We start from the raw sequence: 19310 nt of genomic DNA, 5'->3' as shown, positions 1-19310 counted from the left end.
GTACAATACAATTAAATGATTAATGATTACTTAGAGAATTACCTGCAATTGCCTTTTAAGTGACTTTTTTTACATTGTTAGTACATAGTAGAACTTATACTCTAATACAAAATAGTGAGAAAGCTTGAGATAAAGGAGATATTCAGCCATTTCTGTAACATTAATTCCAGTAACAAAGAGTACGCTTAAGGTAAAAATACAGTAATGAACATGTTCCATCTGACCTCTTTAAAGCCTACGATGAACCAACTATCGTATCCGAAACCAAGTATCTCAAGTGGTTATTAGTTGTATAAAGTTCTCCATCTGACCGGCAGCATGAGAATCTTCTTGTTGAATTTGGTGTATTAGCATTTGCCGATGAATAGATTGCCTTTATTAGTTTCTCATCCTGTGACCCAATATTGACCCATTGTTGTGAAATATTCACTGTACTAATATATCCTCAAGTTCGAGCTCATATTGCATAACAAGTCTTTCAACAGTATTTCTACTTATTACTTGTTTAAGATGCAATTCCTTGAGGACTATTGATGCAAGCTCCTTGTGTTCTTCATGTATGATCCCTTCCACTAGAATGGTATATGTTATCTCATTGGGCATATAACCTTTGCTGATCATGTCCTCAAATACCTTTAGCGACAAGTCTGTTCTTCTTGATTTGCATAGACCAAGCACAAGTGCATTGAAATTGTCAACATCAGGCCTATATCCATTTTCCTCCATTATGTAAAATACATCAACAGCAGCAACCAACATCTTCTCCAAGCACAATCCTCTGATCAACGATGAATAGGTGTAAGAGTCAGGATTGAATCCATGGGCTGTCATTTCATACAAAAGCTGAAACGCTGCAAATGTGTTTCCTTTCCTACACAAACCAGAAATCACGGCTCTGTAGAAATCATGAGTGGAGGAGCTCTGCTTAATCCTCAAAGCTTGCAGAATTGAAAATGCCTCGTGCACCACTCCTTCCTCGCAAAGCACTGCAATGGAATTGTATGTCCCTTCGTTAGGACTACAATGTCGTTCTAACATTTGGTCGAGACACTTAATTACTGCATCCACTTTCCTGTCTTTGCAGAGACGCGCAATTATAGGGTTATAGCTAGCAGCAATTGGCTTGAACTGTTCTCCAAAGTACATTTCGTCCAGAATCTTGAGGGCGTGATCTGTTTGACCGTGAAGAGCAAGGGAACTAATCAATATATTGTACGTTACTATTGATGGTGAACGTTCTTCTCCAACCATCTCCGCTAGAAGCTCATTTGCTTCCTCCCAACGTCCTTCAAAGCACAAGCTCCTCAACAAGATATTATAGCTAACAACATTAGGATTAAACCCTTTCGATGGCAAGTTTCTAAAGAACTCTTTTGCTTCATCTATTCTTCCTTCTTTACACAACCCAGTTAAGAGAACATTGTAACTAACCAAATTAGGCTTCCCACCCTTGGCAATAATATTGTCTAAAAGCAACATTGCTTCATTAACCCCTTTTTCTTTATAAGTAGCCTCAAGCAATATGGAGTAGGTATATGCATTTGGTACCAACCCCTTTTGCATCAATTTTTCCACAAATTGAAGGCTTTTGTTCAAGTTCCCTCGCATACAAAGTCCTCTTATAAGAGAATTGTAAGTGACAGTATTAGTAGGGTATCCATATTCTTCCATTTTATCAACCAATTGCATAGCATGACCAACATTTCCTCTCTTACACAAGTTATTTACCAAGAAAGTGTAAGAAGCAGCATCAGGTATAGTACCAGAGGTAACCATCATTTCCATAACTCTAGCAGCTTTTCTAAGTTTATTACAATTGCAAAGATCATACAACAGTTGAGTTGCATGAGTCTTATCAGGCTTGTGGCCTTTCCCAACCATGTATTCTAAATATAGAAAGGCATCATAAAGTCTAAGTTCTTTGTTTCTTGGGTCATTCTTGCCAGACCTCCAGTTGGGCAGAGTGAAAATATTATTTAGAGGTGGGCTTATTTGGGAAGAAGCAAAAATTCTTGAAATGGTCTTATTAGAGTGGAAAAAAGGAAGGAACTTTGGTATGTGGGTGAAGAATCCACAAGAATTTCTTGCATTCTCAGGTGATGGATTGGTCACTGTGGACACTGAATTTAACGGGACGGCCATGAAATCAAGAAAATGATTGAAGCCTAGTTTAGAAAATTGCACCAGAAAGGAACCATAATCAACAGTAAGGCAAGGAAACAGTAAAAAGAGACATACAATAGCTGTTTATAGAGAATCTACGCCATTCTTGATCAATGGAACAACGAGAGCTTTTCTTCTCCGTGCCTGTAATTGTGTACTAAATTCAGTTCCAAGAAAACTGTTTTTCTTTTTTCTTTTCTTGTTTGAAGTTAGTAAAAAGGAGTAGAGCTACATCTGTTGTGGGTCGAGTCTGTCCACTCCCTCCTAATGTTATCCAAAAAGATGGGTGTGGGACTAAAGTCGCTTTCTTTTTTCTCTTTGCGGGTTTTTTTATATATAATTTTTACTACTTCAAGAATCTAAAAACATCAGGAAAGCCCGGCCAAATTTTAAAAACACAACACCAAAAACTCATCAGACATAAAAAATAGAGTAGCAGAAATTGTACCTCAAAAGATGCATATCAGAAATAGATCCAAAATAACCAAAAAAAAAAAAAATACTGTAAAAGTTGCCCCGCTGAATATAAGTTCGTGTTTACTTTTTAATAAACTTAGAAGATTAAAATACTCAAGAATATATTTAAGAAATTATTTTACACTCTGTTCTAAACAAAAGGCACCATTTTTGTCATTTTCTCACTTGTTTCATATTATCTTCTACATTCAGTAAGATAATACTATATATTTTGAATTAATATTTAAACTTTGTATACATTCATTCAGATACTAATTAATCGTAAATAGTCATGAGACGGAAAAGAGTAATATATATGTTACTGTTATATATTTTTCCTCTTTTGAAAAATCTCATAATATAAAGCTAATAAAAGTTTGAGTCATTAGTGAGGTATGTGGGGTCGATTATTTCTCGCCAAAGAAGGATAATGTCATCAATTTGTTTAATATAACATTTTATTAATAGGTTAGTGTGAAGAGCTAAATGTAAAATAGCCTTTGTATTGCTCTGCATGCTGTTAGTAGTATTAGGCAGCAAGAAAGACAGTCCACGTCTTCACAAATAGATCACACTTGTCTCCCTTTCTTAGAGAAACATGCCACGCTCACCTCGCTGCAGTGCTTATATAACTAAACTGAGTGCATCATCACCAATCTTATACCTAAATAAAAATAGAGAAGCAATATATAATAAAATCATGGCAAAGAGCAAAGATGATATTACTCACGGGACAGCTCAAGCAAGACTAAGTGAAGATGATGCTTTGAGAATAAGGTATAAAGCAGGCACCCCTCTTGAAGGAGGAAAGATTGCTGAATCTCAACCTGTGGATCTCTTCTCTAGTGCTCGCAATATTCAGAATCAACAAGGCAGTAACATTGCTGATTCTCAAACTGTTGACCTCTTCTCAAGTGCACGCAATATTGCAGCAGTAAAACAAGCTGAAGAAGTTTCTGATCGGGGAAAGAGTACTACTGTCTATGACGACCATGATGATATGGATAAACATCAGCCACCAGCAGCTGCAACTCTCATGTTTGATAGTAAGACGGCTGATAATTTGACATCAAACCCTCCCTAAGTATCACCTTTTTAATTACGTTTCCTTTTCTACGTACTCTACTATGAATAATAGTATTATTGAACTTTTATTTAGCTGCTTCTCTCTCTTATTAGGAGATAATTAAACACGATGGATGCATTTGTTGAAGAACCTGATCAATACCTTACTATATATAACAATCTTTAATTATGTTTCGTTAAAAATCTTTAACGGATTCAATTTTTGAAGTGTTGAGAGGTGCACTAATTGTATACTTGAAGTGTTGAAAGGTGCACTAATTGTATACTTTGATACCATCGCAGAATCACTAACTCACACAAGTTATTAGTTGACATGTTAGTTGAATGTTGTTGTTTTCAATTTATCACGCACTGAAAGACCAAGGAATCAACACTGGGCATGACACAAATTTATAGCGTCATCTCGCTATTTTCCATGTAGCAGGAAATATTTTTCAATTTTTTTTTTCTAACAAAAGGAAAAACTTAATTTCATTTATGCAAGAGTTTCCTTTACAATTATTCCTGCTCTTACAGATAAAATACTTCTTTCAACAAACACTTGGATGTTTTCAATTTTTACCGCTCAAAATGAGCGTTCCAATATTATATACGCTATCACTAGAACCCTATTTTTATACTTATCATCAAAGATAATAATATTTTTCTACCCTATAATTTTTATCATGTTATTATCACGATTCATGCACCTATTTTTGAACACCAATCACAACCGAAACACGATAAAAAGAAAATAATAATCTTCATACAATAAGACAGAGAATTCCATGCCAAATGTACCAGAAGTGCAACTCGACTCCACAAGGAATCGACAATCAATGGAAAGAAAAAACAAGACAGCTCATCTCATTCTATCTCTTCGCCCGAGAACTGACTTATAAGCCAGTTACACTCATAAGTCGGCAGTTGAAATGTTCATAAACCAAAAGCTCAACAGTTCAACTCTATTCAACAGGGAGTCTAGTGCGCTCCATGAATGTTACACAGAATCCTCTCCCAGAAGATACTACTAGGCACAACATGACTAACCGAAGAAGCATTTGCTCAAGAGATAATTCGTACATCTATTCAGTATTGGCATTCCTGCTATCCTTGCAGGGCCATTAAGTTACCTGGTAAAAAGAATTAAAGTATCCAGACTAAACTCATGCTACCCCACTCAATCTGGGCATTTTTTCTTTAACTCAGACAGCTCTATGGAACGGCTGATTCGCTTCTTGGACCTGGTTATAAGTGGACTCCACCATTCACACCCTGGAGCTGCCATCTAGTAAGATATGTGCAGGAATGGCAGCTCTCTCAGCTACAATGGGTTAAATCCCAATGATGACAACGGCCTCGGTTACACCAGCGATTCTGCCTACTGGACTACAGGCGATCATTCAACTGCACTACTCCTCTTCTCCAATAATGATTCGAGAAATAGCGAACACAATTTAGTAAGAGGAGGAAGATTGTGAGATGGTCCACTAAATAGAGTCTCCCAATGCCTTTCTGATGGCACTGATGTGATTAGTGGAGCTTGTTTTTTCTCTAAGCTAAATTCTGGTAGGTCCCCGTAGATAGATGCATAACCAAACTTTCCTGCAGATAGGATGAGCGTATAGTTTCGTCAGTCATGACACTCATATTTCATGCGAGTCAAATGGGCGGTTGAATATGAGTTGACCCATATTTTCTTGAGAAGGAATTTTTTTTTTGAGGAGGTGTTAACCCATATATTTTCAAGTGCAATTTTTTAATTTTCAGATTATTTAGATATAAGCTTAACTGAAACAATATATACTCTTCATTATTAAATTTATTCAAATTTGACTATCATATTGTCAAAATTTATTCAAATTTGACTATCATATTGTCAATTTAAGTTACTCGTGCTTAATGCACTTCAAGCAATATCACTAATAATATGACTTTGTGAATTTCCCACTTTGTTCATATATTGTCTTCAATCCAATATAAAACTAAACAAATTGAACAAATAATAATAATAATATTACTAATAATAATATAAGGAAAAAGAGCAAAAATCTGAATTCTTAAATATAATCTTGAGTACCTTGTATTTAAAGTCATGTAGTACAAGGGAGAAAAAAAAAATTCTCTTTCTTAACATGTACTCTTGAAAAACAAATGGGAAAACTATACAAATTTGCTTCTGGTTTGTAAACTATTTTTGGTATCTAAGTATGCAGCCAGAAAGAACAAGATCAACAACAGCCCAGTTAAATCCCACCAGAAAGAACAAGATATTTTCTGCAAAAACTTCTAAAGAATACTAAACAATACTAACAATGCTTAGTAGAAAAAAAATACTCACATAGTCAACTATCAACTATACTAAGAAGAAACATACGAAGGAAGAGGAGTTCAAAAATAATAGTATCAGGTATCTTAGTGAGCAAAAGCTGGAAGACAACCCATTAGGCTAACCCATATTTTAGCCATGAATACCCATATTTTTACGGGTTGAATATGGGTTGAAGCCCAAATTTTACCCAACTTAAATATCAGTCATCCAACCCATTAAAATATGGGCGGATTGGGCGGGTTGACAAAATATGGGCTCATTTTGCCAGCACTAATCACAAGACATCATGCAGTAATCATACATCTTTGCCTCAGGGCACTATCATTTTAAGGCTTGTGGTGCCCATTAAAGTTTCTAAGAACAGGGTTTATTTTCATATACTTTGGTATGAAGCACCTTGCCACACATAAAATAAACCCACAAAAGGCACCTCTATATCACCAGAGTAATAAAGGCCAGAAACTGAGATGCATAAAAGCTTTTGACATATTAGACATGAACTTAGGCAGACAAAATGGTACACACCTGTTTCCTCAAGATCAGTGAGACTTCCTCGGCTAATCTTATGTATGTGGGTGTGACTGTTGAGTGGATCAAAAAGAGCATATTCATGATCACTGTTTAGGTAAGCTAACAGCAACTGCACTGATTTGCCATCAGTAACACCACCCTCCGAATTAGGACTTCCGCGAATAAAAGCAAGTGAAGCACCTTTTGCCTATAAAGAGAAAGAATGAGACGCAAACAAAGTAAAGACATCCAGTTCTGAACCCATTTATAGATGGAATTTCCACCTTAGAAGAAAGACTAGAAGATGCATTATGTCGCCCAATGTCTGAACTAAATTAGAAAGGCAAGAAACAGTGTCAGAAAAATACACACAACACAACTGCAAATGGCGTCTTCTGAAGAGTGAAGGTGACAGCAAAATAGAAGAGACGCAAAAATTCAACAGAACGCAACAGAAAACATCTGTACACTAGGCGCAGGAAACACGAGAGAATGAAGACAGATAAAAACAAAGACAGGGAGAAGGTAATTATTTTCTCAACAGCCTTCACAAGATAAAGATTCACCACCACTAACATCAAGTTCCCAACTGAAAACTTCGAAAAACAGAAAAACAAACTCAAAATTGAGGAGAGGAATCATTACCTTTCTTACAAGCCAGATTGCTGCGGGAACAAGATCTCCAACATTGAATAATAGGATCACCCCATCTGTAGATCCAAATGACTTTGGACCAAGGGCCAGGATGGCAAATAAAGAATCATCGATCGCACAAGTTACAGCTGCAGCAATCAGTAAGTACTAGTTGGATGAGACATTGACAAATGAATTACGGTAATGTCTGACACATTACATAACAATATAAAGGATTGTGCAAACAGAACTCCCTGCCAACAAGTTTATCATTAATTGCTAGACTTCTTCAGACCTTTTAGTTTTGAGTACACAATAGGCGCAAAGTTTGGAAACCTTAGCTTATTTTCTGAGTCTCTTTTGGTCATTTCCCGATTTCTTATTCCAAAGCAGCAAATTAAATTTTGGTACTGATTTCATTAGCAAGAAATAGCTTAAAATTTCCCCAAAAGTCTGAGTTTGGCATTAAAAAAGAAATAGCGCACTAGATGTAGTCCAAACCATGCAACTCTAATATTTATCATAGAAGTGCAGTGAGATATGAGGAGAGCCTACAGCAAACAAAATCTCCCCCAGATGAATATGACCCCTTGACCTAGATATTAGTCATCAAAGTTTGGGACTTTGACCCCTCCACCATATATAAAGAATATGACAATTCATAATCTAATATGGGCTAGACTATAGAACTAACTAATCAGTACGTCCAGCAGCCCTTGGCTTCAGTTAACTTTTAGGAAGGTTATTAGATTCCATGTGCATAAGATTCAAATTCAAGAGCCAACCTAGTATATTTGGAAGTAAAAATTAACAAAACTTCAAAAATGTGGAAATATGATTGACGATTACATTTTGATGCGAGTGTTTTTAAAAGCAAAAATCTGAAGTGCACACTTCACAACATTTAAAAATATAAACATACATGATCACCTAACATAACTAATTTCAGTATTCACATACAATAGTGCCAATATTAATCCAATTCCTCAAGTTGAGATTCGAAGAACTGACCTCTTTTCCTTAGGATCATTTTGTGTGTAATTATTTAAGTGCACACTTCTAGGAAGAGCATGGCTCCACTTCTGAACCGATAATCCACTTCGCATTGTTTCAGCGCTTTAAGTGACGAAGCGGTGGCTTTTTATAACACTGTCTGAAGCCATTGTCTCCATCCTTAATTAAGTCTATTTTTCTCATGAACTAGAAGTAGAACCTTAGAAGTAAATGATAAGCCTCAAGATATTTGGAATGAAGTTTTAAAGAGGTGGTAAAATAAGCTTGCAAGATGGAATGCAAATTATGTATCTCTGGGAGGTAGATTGATATTATTAACTCAGTTTTTCCTACCTACGTGATGTCTTTATTTCCCTTACCAGCAAGTGTACAAAAGAGGCTAGAAGGCAAGGAAAGAAAGAGAAGAAAGCGATCCATTTAGTTAAATGGAAGACCCTTACTATTAGCAGCAAAAAGGGGGGTCGGAAGTCAGGAATCTAAGAAAGCATAACAAAAGCCTCTTACTAATTAAAAAAAAAGCCTCTTGATGAAGTGGTTGTGGAGGTTTCCAAAGGAGTAGCAAGCACTATGGGCAATGTGACTAGGGTAAAATATGGAAAGGTAAATTTTTGGATGACTAGAGGGGTTAACACTACTTATGGAGTCTGTCTCTGGAGATCCAAAAGGAATTTGTGGCCAAGCCTGAATAGTTGAGTCTTAATGTGAAAGATGGAAGGAAAACACAATTGTGGGAGGACAACTGGTAGGGTGCCGGAAGCTTAAAACAACTATATCCTGACATCTATAATTTGAACCAATAACAGGGGGTTACTTTGAATGAACTTTGGTCTACACAAGGTTGGAACCTGACTTTCATGGGACCCCTACAAGACTGGGAGGTGCCCAGAATAATTGAGTTTTATAACATTTGGAACAAGGCAAAGGACTACAGGAAGGTGAAGATACACTCAGATGGTAGAAACATAGTAGTGGTATTAACTCAGTCAGCTCAGTATATAAAGATTTGAACCAGGAGGGTCCTCAACTCAGTTTATGGCCTTGGGAGCAAAACTACAAAGTAAGGGTGCCTTACAAATGGCGTGCTTTTCTTAGTTGGTGGTTAGGGAAGCTGTCCTTGCTCAGGAGAACCTAAGGAAGAGGGGTATACCAATTGTATCTGCGTGTTATTTTTGTGGACAGGATGCTGAGACAATTAGCCATCTGTTTCTACATTGTAAAGTGACCAACCAGCTATGGGATTTGTTCATCAACCTCAGAGGTACTAGATGGTTAGTGCCAGGGAGAACCCTAGAACTCTTACTAAGCTGGAACTCAGGGGCAAGCTTTACCACAGACTAATGCAGATGGAAAATTGTCCCAACAACTATTTGGTGGACAGTTTGGAAGGAAAGGAACTCGAAATGTTTTGAAGATATAAGTAACCCTCTCCAGAAAATCAAGATGAAGTGTATTCTGCTTTTTTGTTTTTGGTGTATTATGATGCTTCAATTCTAGATGTTTTAAGCTCATTGTAAGAAGAACAAGGATTGTATTTTTGTTTCTTTTGATGTAACACTCCTATTTTTGTTTCCAGCATATACTCTGCTGATGACGTTATGAATATACTAGAAACATTACCTTCTAAAAAAAGGGATTACAAATTATCATAAACTGCCAAAGCATGAGAAACAAGTACAAACCTTCTATTTTAAGCTTGTAAGACCATACTACAGACAGCTTTGACATGCTCCAAACTGATACTTGTGCATTAGAACCTTGTGATGTGGTTACAATATACTCTGACTTCCCAATAAATGCTAAGGAAGAGATCGGCTGCACAAAGAAAATAGTTTAAATGAGAAAATATGTACAGATCAATATTATGGAACGAATAATAGAGGTGTACAAAGTACCACAAGAAGAGCATCAAATCTGCAATGGAACTTTCTGGGCAGTGACTCAGAATTGAGTCATAAAGAACTTGAGGTAAAAAGGATTCAAATACTAGGTAAAAAGCTCTTTTTTCACCAAAGCAAATAATTTAAATCTTGAACTCAGAAGTGTCAAATTGATATTTTCTGATAGGTCAGAAGAGTAAAATTGATACTGGCATGTCAACAACTTACCTCAAGACTCTCCCCAACTGTCGCCACAAGAATATTCTTCTCTGGATCCCACAATGTAATAACTCGTTCTGCAGCTACAGCCAGCACAGAACCATCTCCAGAAAAGGCAGCAGCTGTCATTGGCTTTTTTCTAAGGGGAGAAAATCATGTCAAACAAGAAAATAGAGGTTTTATCGATTCATTATGTTGTAGTCATTAACATCGGCAGAGTACAAACAAGCAGCCATAAATCATACTCCCTCATTTTCAATTTATGTGAACCTATTACTATTTGGAGAGTCGAACAAAAAAGAAATTGACCACATTTTTTGCAAATACTTTTTAAATATTTTTGAATTGTTTTGTATGTGGTTTCTAAATATGTAAATTATTTCAAAAAATTGAAAACTCTATTTCCGAATTCACACAAAAAATTAATCAGTTTGACCCTCGTACTCCGAAAGTTCGCATAAACTGGGAAAAAAAAAGAGGGGGGGGGGGGGGGGGGGTATACTAAATGCCAATGAAAGTTGATCGCTAGGGTGCTAAGTAACCATCTCTCATGTACAAATGAATGAATGAACCGCAAAGAAAGAGATATTTTCATCTTGAATCTCATTTCTTAAACAGTTGGGATTTTTCTACATGGTGGTCAGTTTTTATCTCGTTGTAGTCATTTTACTTTAGACATTCTACAGTAAACATAATAGAATAAAACCAACAATTCAACTTCTCTATAATGTAAACTTTAAGGCAAACATACTTGTAAGAACCAACAGAATGGCATGTCCATCCAGCATTTTGCATCCGCTCTTTTTGTTGCATCTCCTGACTGCCTACCCAAACCTACCAAATAACAAAGTGTTATTTAAGAATGGTTAATTTAGCAAGTCACTTGAACCCATCTGCTTACCTTGAAATCAGCACCCCATGAAGTACTAACAGCTATGTTACGCGAAGGGTGGAAAGCGATGGATGAAATACCAGAATCTCTGGAAACACAGCAGAGCTTGAAAGTCAATTCATGAAAGGAACCTGGACTATAGGTAGATTTTACAGGAGAAAAGTACTGCCCAGTTTATTAGAGCACAAGGAGCTCCAAGAATTAGACAAGAGAGAACCTGTGGGGCTCATAGACAACAGTGGATAAGCTGAAGTCTTTATTTGAAGAGCTGCATGACCAGAACTTCAGACATACAAGACCTCCTATTCCTTCTTCAGCGAGCCTGGTTTCTACAGTAATCATGATAGAACCCTCTGGAGAAAGGGCCACCAAATTCACTACCACCTGCAACAAATGGAAAAAAAACTTTTCAAGGCTCAAAACTTTTAAACAGCTTGTCATATTATGATATTAATTTCAAAAAAAAAACTACTGTTCTACATAGAAGGGCTTCTAACCATCTAGGCAATTTGTCCCAGGAGTCTATGTTGTCATGTATAGTATGAAGACTATGGAACTCAAGATAGGAGCGTAATAGTTAAGATGTTTAGTGATGCGAAGCAAAAGGCAAAGTACAACAGCCAATAGCCGATACACAAAAGGGAAAATCCACATTCTGGTCTGAGCTCTTGAACTTCTAGCCTTATTGAGTTTAGTTTATGCCCCATAGTGTGAAGTCTTTACGACAATGCTGGAAGGGACGGAAAGTGGAAAGAAGGAAGAAGAAGATCTGGGAAAGAGTTTTCCATTATGCATTTTTGTGGACTACCTGAGGTTAGAGAGAAATAAAAGATGTTTTGAAGGGGGAAAACAGCATATTTTTTTGTAAAGAATAGATGCTTACAAAATCTTTATTTTTGGCTCAAGGGTAGCTTAGATCATATGGATTTTGTTGAAATTTTGTAGTATATGAATTTAGAGAGGTAGTTGTGACACTGTAACTAGCCTTCTTGACATGTTGCAGTACCTTCTTGGTACTATTTAATGAAATACACTTCCTGGATAAAAAAAAATACTTTCTGCCCCAAACTTGCGCTCGAAATCTGGGAAACTAAGGTGATGCATTGGCTCTTACACAGACTGAAAGACGCTTTATTTCTTATCACATCTCAGTTTTCAAACATCTCGTAGGACCACACGTGCACCTACATTCATGAGTATCATGTAAATTCATTAATGTCATATTAGGTTCCATTTCCAATTTTTGGCATGAAACTTGGTGCAGAAGCACATGATACGAGGCAATAGACAAGCTGAATCAATTTCTTAGGTTATTTAATTCTAGGATGTAGGGAATGTTTTTTTTTTCAATTCTAGGTGTACGAATTTATGTAGTTGAAGTGGACTAGTCGAGCACACAGAGACGAACTTTTATTCATTCATTCACACACACACACACAAGCATATCGAAAATTATAATACTGATCCAAATACCGGGATATTGTCTATCGGAAACAGCCTCTCTACCCCATCGGGGTAGAGGTAAGGTCTACGTACTTACTACCCTCCCCTGACCCCACTTGTGCGACTATACTGGGTCGTTGTTGTAAATACCGGGATATAGCTGTTCAGGATTTCACAAATAAAATATGAAGATCAACCAAGAAGAAAATTCTATACCGTGACTTCATCAGCTGGTTGGTGGCTTCTTTCACAAACTTGAACCTATAAATGGACAGATTAGGCAAAATCAACAGCCAACTCTAGTAAAAAGAGTACATACTTCAAGCATTACTGCAAGAGGAGAACTGCTTGCCAAAGTACATCTACGTGTTTAAATGTTTGCTCTTCCCTAATCCCCCTCCCTCCTCCCCCACTAATATTTGGGTATCATCTAAAGCTTGCCTGTAAAATAAGAATGCATAGCTCCTAATCATATAGGTGGGAACAACAGATGTCCAGAAAACCTACAAACAATTAAGCACAAGTAAAGGTGAACCCCTCTCTATGAATCAAAGTGAAAGGCTAATACTCCAGGGACGCAACCATGTAAACTGACCGAAACAAAAAGATAGAACCACAGGAAGGTGCGCAACTGAAAGAGGGTAAAACAAAATTAGGTTCCAAGTTCTTTTTCCTTTTCCAACTTTTTCTTCTTTTTTGTGATGGTGGGGGTTAATGGGGGAAGATTAGTGCTAAATGGAAAAGAAAATATCAACTTGTGCCACTTATTTTCAATCCACTTACCTCAGAAACCTCACGGTCATCAAACAAGCTATAAAACTGGACACAGTAATTTTCTGAACGTATGGCAACTAGTCCGGTAGCAGAGTTAAAAACAATTCCTTCAGATGAGCCATCGAACGAGTCCAGGAGTGTGCTACGAAGCTGCAAATTAAAGCTGTAAGGACTCCCAAAGGGCAAATTTTAATATATTATATCAAAATATCAGGTAAGATGGAGATAAGTGTTTTGAATGGATTAACCAAACACTCCAAGCAAAGACATTATAGTACATGCGCAAAGAGGATCCTCCAACCACCGTAACAATTAGACTGGAGGAATCTTTAGCATCGCTCATATAAATATGGTTCATAGTTATGATAACCAATCTACTGAAAGGCCATATAAAGAAAATACGTACGAATCTAAAAGGAAAATGTGAGCTGAAAGTAATAGGTACGGCTGTTTGTTCTAGTGCTTGGAAACAACATGCCGAAGCTTTCTAATCCAATTTTCTTACTATCTGATGCTCGTCTTATATATAAACAGCATTAATGAACCTGGATCTTTTCCCCTTGATAAGTATTATAAAAACAGAACAATGTCCTAGCGAAATGATGACAGGCATGAAGTTTTTTCTCCACTCTTAATCTTTTCGAATAGTGTTTTGCCTCAGAGAGAGGAGAAGAACAAACCTTGATTCCTTGAATGGATCTCAATACCTCCATCGAAGGCATTTTGAGAAGGTGGATTCGGTTATCTGCACAAGATATCTGGACAAACTTACTTAGTAAGAACAAAATCCAGTTGCAACTACCTTCACTTTATAGACAAATATGCTTACAGAGGACAGAGAAGGATCAGATGAGATGGTAAAATACAAAAGGGGGGATCCTATTCGCGGGAGAAATTTCTGCTTCCCGGTGTCTAACTGCCAAACCACAAGAACTCCTTCCTTCCCACCTGGATCAAGTTAAAAAGTTGCTAAATTTAAGTAAACATCGAATTGATATAATTCATGTTGTAGTCTAAATTCCAAGTAAATAAAAGATATGTGCCTAAAAAGTTCCTACTTTCTATGATGTTTCAATGCAATAAGTTGCACGTGAACATCCCCACCAGTACAAGGTTTTAAACTCGTCTTTACACAACCAACAACGCTGCTCATATTTACTTTATACCTGAGTACACATAGGCACCATCAGAAGAAAAAAAGAGAACTTTCACTTCTGCAGAATGCCAATGCCTTGTGGTACAAGAATCAGCATCATCGTTTCCCCTAACTCCAGGCCTTTCCTCCACATCCTTCACTAGTCCTTCATTTCTCTGTTTATTACCAGATGGTAAATTCTGCTCCCCAACACCCCTCCATATTAAGATCCTTCCTGTTACATCTCCAGCTGCAACAATCCTCTCTGTTGGATGAAAAGCTAGAGTGCTCAAGGTTTTCGTATGATGTAACCTGATTTTCTGAAGCACTGCTTGATCAGAATCTTTTGCTGGTATTTCCCATATGCGAAGCTTGCGCTTGTCACATAAGCCCATGTATCTTCCAGAGGAGCTAAGTGTTATAGATTGTGCCTCTTGACTCTGAGAGAAATTATAAACTTTGATCATTCTCAATCACATACAAAAATGCCATTGTAGGGTTTACTTTGTAAAATACGATAAGGGTAAGTATTTGACTGTGGAAAAAACAATGATGTGAAAGATCGTCAACCCTTCAAGGAAGAAGATAATCTAGTGTAAAACAAGAAAGCTTACTGTCAGTGACTGATGGTATGGACTCTCTAGAAGCAAAAGATAACTTAAGACAACTTCTACACTAGCTAGAAAGAGCTCGACATGAAATCACTTATTTTGTGCCGCATGACACTTACAAAAATTGTTAGCATTAGCTTGTCTGATATGTTTTTTATAAGCTAGATAACATTTTACTCGGGATGGTATCTGATACATAAATATAGAAATAGGTAACTTCATAATGCTTTAACTAAAAAAGAATTTTTCTTTTCCCAGATTCCTATGAGTTAGCTAAACTTAATGCATGCTTTCCGAAATAGCACCATGCCTCTCACTGCAATCTTTTAGACAGAACAACCTAGGGCATTTTCACATAGAACACCTTTGCTTTCCGAAATAGCACCATGCCTCTCACTGCAATCTTTTAGACAGAACAACCTAGGGCATTTTCACATAGAACACCTTGGCAGATGACAAGGGAAGATGATAAAACGGACTAAGAATTGCATTGAAATACAACAGGAATTTTTGGGAAATGAATGAGAATCTACAGGTGATTGTCATAACTCATAGTTTTTCAGACATCATTAACATCAATTTTGAAAATCTATGAATTGTCAATGTCAGACATGATCATATCTCTGCCAAATTAAATTAAGCTTAATAACATAAATCTATGAGATGGATAACAAGAAGCAATGCAAAATTAGCATTTAAATTCTTTATTAACAAACTTGATAGTTTTAAAACTACAATGATATACAAGGTTCTGAGATATCTGAAAGTCTGATACTTTTAATGAACTAGATTTGAGTATGGCAGCTACAAGAAGCTACCCAATACTAAGTTCTTTTTTTCTTTTTCCCTTGGGAGGTATGCTGGTGTAAATTTTATGCTTTAGGGGTCGTTTGATAGAGTGTATAAGAATAGTGCGGAATAAGGTGTATTAGTAATACATGGATTAGTAATGCATGAGTTAGTAATGCAAGCATTAGTTATGCAGATATTATTTCTTATCTACTGATTGGTGTAGTGTATTAAAGTTATAATGCATTGCACAATTTCTAAGAAAAATAATTGTTTACAAAAATGCCTTCCATATTCTCTAGCTTTAAGGGACTTTAAGGATAATTTTGTCTTTAACCATACTAATGCATGCCTTAATAGCCTTGGTATTACTAATGCCATGGTTTTCTATGCATTACTTATACATAGGACAATACCAAGTATGATGCATAACTAATACAAGTATTAGTTATACACAGGTTGAAACAATTGTACCAAACAAGGTATTAGTAAAGCATAGAGCTAATGCTTGTATTATTTTTTCTAATACCTCCTACCAAACGACACCTTAGAGACCATGAACTCGTACTGTCGTACATAAGATTCCTCTTCCTCAACTTTTGGACATCATTTAGCAGACAGCAAATGATGATGGGACAACATGATAGAAATGGATAAGAATCGTGAGTACATTAAAAATAGAATTATTGCAAGAATACCTCTGGATACCAAATCTAAGCTACAACCTATACTAGCATACCATGATGTACACACATTCTATAGTTTACGGTAACAGCTGATATCACCTATCTATATCAGTAACAGCTGCTACCACGTTATGCATTCTGAGGAGCCATTTTACCTCGTATCACATATACCCATCCAGATACCCCAACTCTTTCTGTCCCAAAACTAATAAAAGCAATCAGAGAAACAAAGAACAAAATGAGGACAAAGAACAATGTCTACAGCAACTTATTATCCTTTGCATAGTAAATCATATTGAGCGCCTGCGGCTAAAATAAACTTGCATGCGAGAAAAAGAGCCAAAACACTTGCACCAGAGGGCCGAATGAGAAATCTTTAATTCCTCTATCCCAAATTAAGAGCCATAGTTTGACTTGGCACAAATAACAACAGCAGGACTGAAAAAGTAAGTATTTACTCTTTGTTGGCAAAACATGAGAAATCCTTTTTAAAAACTAAATGGAAAAAGAGGTTGTATTGAGAGGAATTAAAGTGAGCCTGACATAACCTTTCTGTGCTATGAAACACATTCAAACTTCCCTTCGAGGAAAATGGACACAGCCTTATGACTGACCAGAATTCGAGACAATCTTCACCGAGTTGAGGAAATATATTCACAACAGATTTCAATTTGGGATATTCTAATTTGACACATTCCAGAATATATTCACAGCAGATTTTCTATTTGGGACAATCCAATTTGGCACAGTTCGAAGTAAAACCATCCTATTGCACAATTTTTTTTATAAGGAACCATCTTAGATTCTTAGTGCACAAATTCCAACAATGAACATATAATTTTTCTTCCTGGATAAAAGAAAGCATGGCAGACACTTTTTATACCTCCGCCAAAGTCACTCCACCAACCAAAGTAGACTTGGTTAAGTTACACTTCCTTATCTGCCAGCATAAAGCATTACCCTCTCCTTGCTGTTCTTTGAAGGCTCTGGTAGATACATATGCAAAAAGATCAGAAGGCTTTTCGCTACTCTCTGCAGGTTGGGATAATAAACCTGGAATCACCTGATAAAGATGACAGAGGGATGATCAGATAGATATAGGGAACACTAGCACAACAGAGTATAATAAAGAGACATTACTAGACCTGAGCAGTAGTAAACAACCAAAATAAAGCAACAGCAAAGGCCTTGTCATGAAGGATTGTCATTTTGATCGTGTATTATGCATTTCATGAGCTTTTCCAGGATTGACTGAAAAATTACACATTCCTAGTCTCTAGGAACCTACCATTTCCTCTAGCAGGAAACACACTCACAGCCAACTACTCCTAACTTTGTCCCATTTAAATAGTTCGTGTGTTTGCCTAAATATTATTCCAGAAACTCTCAAGCATCGGCACAGCATTTATTTAGCAAATTAGAACACCACTGGCACCTGAATTACCTGATGCTAGATCCTTTGCTTCGCTAACAATCCATTTTCTCCTTGTAAGTTCATTTTTTATTTTTATTTTCATATTGGATAGTAAAATCAACATCTTCTTCAGAAGCTTCTCAACTTTAGCACTGAAATTGGCCGGATGCAGAGTCATATTTCAAGCTTCACGTAACTATATAACATACAACTGCCAAAGTGACCAGCTAAGCATAATTTTTGATGCAAAACACTAGTGGTTATGCCACAAAACCTGCAAAGCACTTCCTTAATCAATCTTTAAATAGTACTCTTAAAGTGAGAAGCTGTTACCATAGAGTAAATGGGGAACTGGGCATTAATACTTCTCATCAGCTCCGGCACTGAAAAGTCCCAATATTTGATGGTACCATCATGTGACGCTGTCCAACAGTAGCACAATATTTTGCCTGCTGGAGTAGTAGACGGTACTACAACCACCGAAGTTACTAATGCCTTATGACCTTCCAATTCAGCAATCTGTAAAATAAAAATAATTTAACGACTTACAATACCTTAAACAACGCATTTTTTGCTGCCGAGTAAAGTGAACGAACCTGTAAGCCAGTGGAGGTGCTGAAAACAGAAACGGTGTTTCCTGTGCATACGAGAAGTTTCTTTGCATCGTTTGAAAATGCAGGTTGTGAAGAAACCAAGTTTCTTCCACCCGTAATCATCTTGACCGCTCTCCTTTGCTAAAAGAAGAAGAGTGATTTAGGCGAATTGATTGCGTTTTTGTTTTTATTTTGCGAGTTTGGTCTTCTTTCCAAAACCCTAAACCCTACCTGTTCTAAGCCCTTAAAGGTTGGTAATTTTACACACATTCATATGTCTTTGTATGAATTACGTTCAGAGACTTCTAGTTTCATTAGTTGTGCTTGCCTCCCCTTTAGATTCTGAAAAGTTTCGTATTTCCACCCAGGCTTCAAAAGAATTTTATTTTAGGCCAAATACATACTTCATGAGTCATAACCATGTTCGTGTTATAAGGACAGTGTATTACAATTTCGATATAAAATATGAGATTATTTTATCTCACATTTGGTAGAATTTTAATTTCAGAATTAGCAATTTTAGAATTTTTTTATATCACAATTGTTATCTTATTTTTATACCACTCTCTATGGAAGGCATTTGGTTTGTATTTTAGTTATAAAGAGATTATAATGCATAGATTGTTTATACGAGATTAACAATATGAAGTCTATTATAAAAAAAAAATAAGAGTCTGTTTGGAAAGTCATTCTGTAATTGGAAT

At 36.5% G+C, this 19310-nt stretch overlaps 3 protein-coding genes across 3 annotated transcripts; 1 reads left to right on the top strand and 2 right to left on the bottom strand.

The window, feature by feature from the left end:
- On the bottom strand, positions 50 to 2423 carry LOC109234098 (pentatricopeptide repeat-containing protein At1g79080, chloroplastic). The gene has a single exon (XM_019399944.1). It carries the CDS (start codon positions 2140 to 2142, stop codon positions 427 to 429), a length of 1716 nt encoding a protein of 571 aa, XP_019255489.1. The 5' UTR covers positions 2143 to 2423; the 3' UTR covers positions 50 to 426.
- On the top strand, positions 3281 to 3783 carry LOC109234097. Its single transcript, XM_019399943.1, has one exon. The coding sequence runs from the start codon at positions 3320 to 3322 to the stop codon at positions 3701 to 3703; it is 384 nt and encodes a 127-aa protein (XP_019255488.1). The 5' UTR covers positions 3281 to 3319; the 3' UTR covers positions 3704 to 3783.
- On the bottom strand, positions 4415 to 18860 carry LOC109234096 (WD repeat-containing protein 75). Its single transcript, XM_019399942.1, has 16 exons — positions 18610 to 18860; positions 18347 to 18532; positions 17483 to 17662; positions 14545 to 14953; positions 14208 to 14326; positions 14059 to 14136; positions 13388 to 13528; positions 12821 to 12865; positions 11379 to 11545; positions 11171 to 11249; positions 11021 to 11103; positions 10279 to 10408; positions 9853 to 9985; positions 7172 to 7308; positions 6542 to 6734; positions 4415 to 5289 (listed from the first exon to the last, which is right to left on the bottom strand). The coding sequence occupies exons 1-16, from the start codon at positions 18727 to 18729 to the stop codon at positions 5084 to 5086; spliced, it is 2406 nt and encodes an 801-aa protein (XP_019255487.1). The 5' UTR covers positions 18730 to 18860; the 3' UTR covers positions 4415 to 5083.

This window comes from Nicotiana attenuata, chromosome 11, assembly GCF_001879085.1.
Source record: "Nicotiana attenuata strain UT chromosome 11, NIATTr2, whole genome shotgun sequence".
Classification (NCBI taxonomy): domain Eukaryota; kingdom Viridiplantae; phylum Streptophyta; class Magnoliopsida; order Solanales; family Solanaceae; genus Nicotiana; species Nicotiana attenuata.
This window is presented reverse-complemented; position numbering and strand designations above follow the sequence as displayed.

What these genes read in the sequence shown, in the direction of transcription:
- LOC109234098 (XM_019399944.1), bottom strand. Translation starts at nt 2,142, where the DNA reads ATGGCCGTCCCGTTAAATTCAGTGTCCACAGTGACCAATCCATCACCT.
- LOC109234097 (XM_019399943.1), top strand. Translation starts at nt 3,320, where the DNA reads ATGGCAAAGAGCAAAGATGATATTACTCACGGGACAGCTCAAGCAAGA.
- LOC109234096 (XM_019399942.1), bottom strand. Translation starts at nt 18,729, where the DNA reads ATGATTACGGGTGGAAGAAACTTGGTTTCTTCACAACCTGCATTTTCA. An exon ending in GTTGTCTATGAGCCCCACAG is followed by an intron (nt 11,250 to 11,378) that starts GTTCTCTCTTGT and finishes CTGTGTTTCCAG; the next exon opens with AGATTCTGGTATTTCATCCA. An exon ending in CAATCTGGCTTGTAAGAAAG is followed by an intron (nt 6,735 to 7,171) that starts GTAATGATTCCT and finishes TTCTCTTTATAG; the next exon opens with GCAAAAGGTGCTTCACTTGC.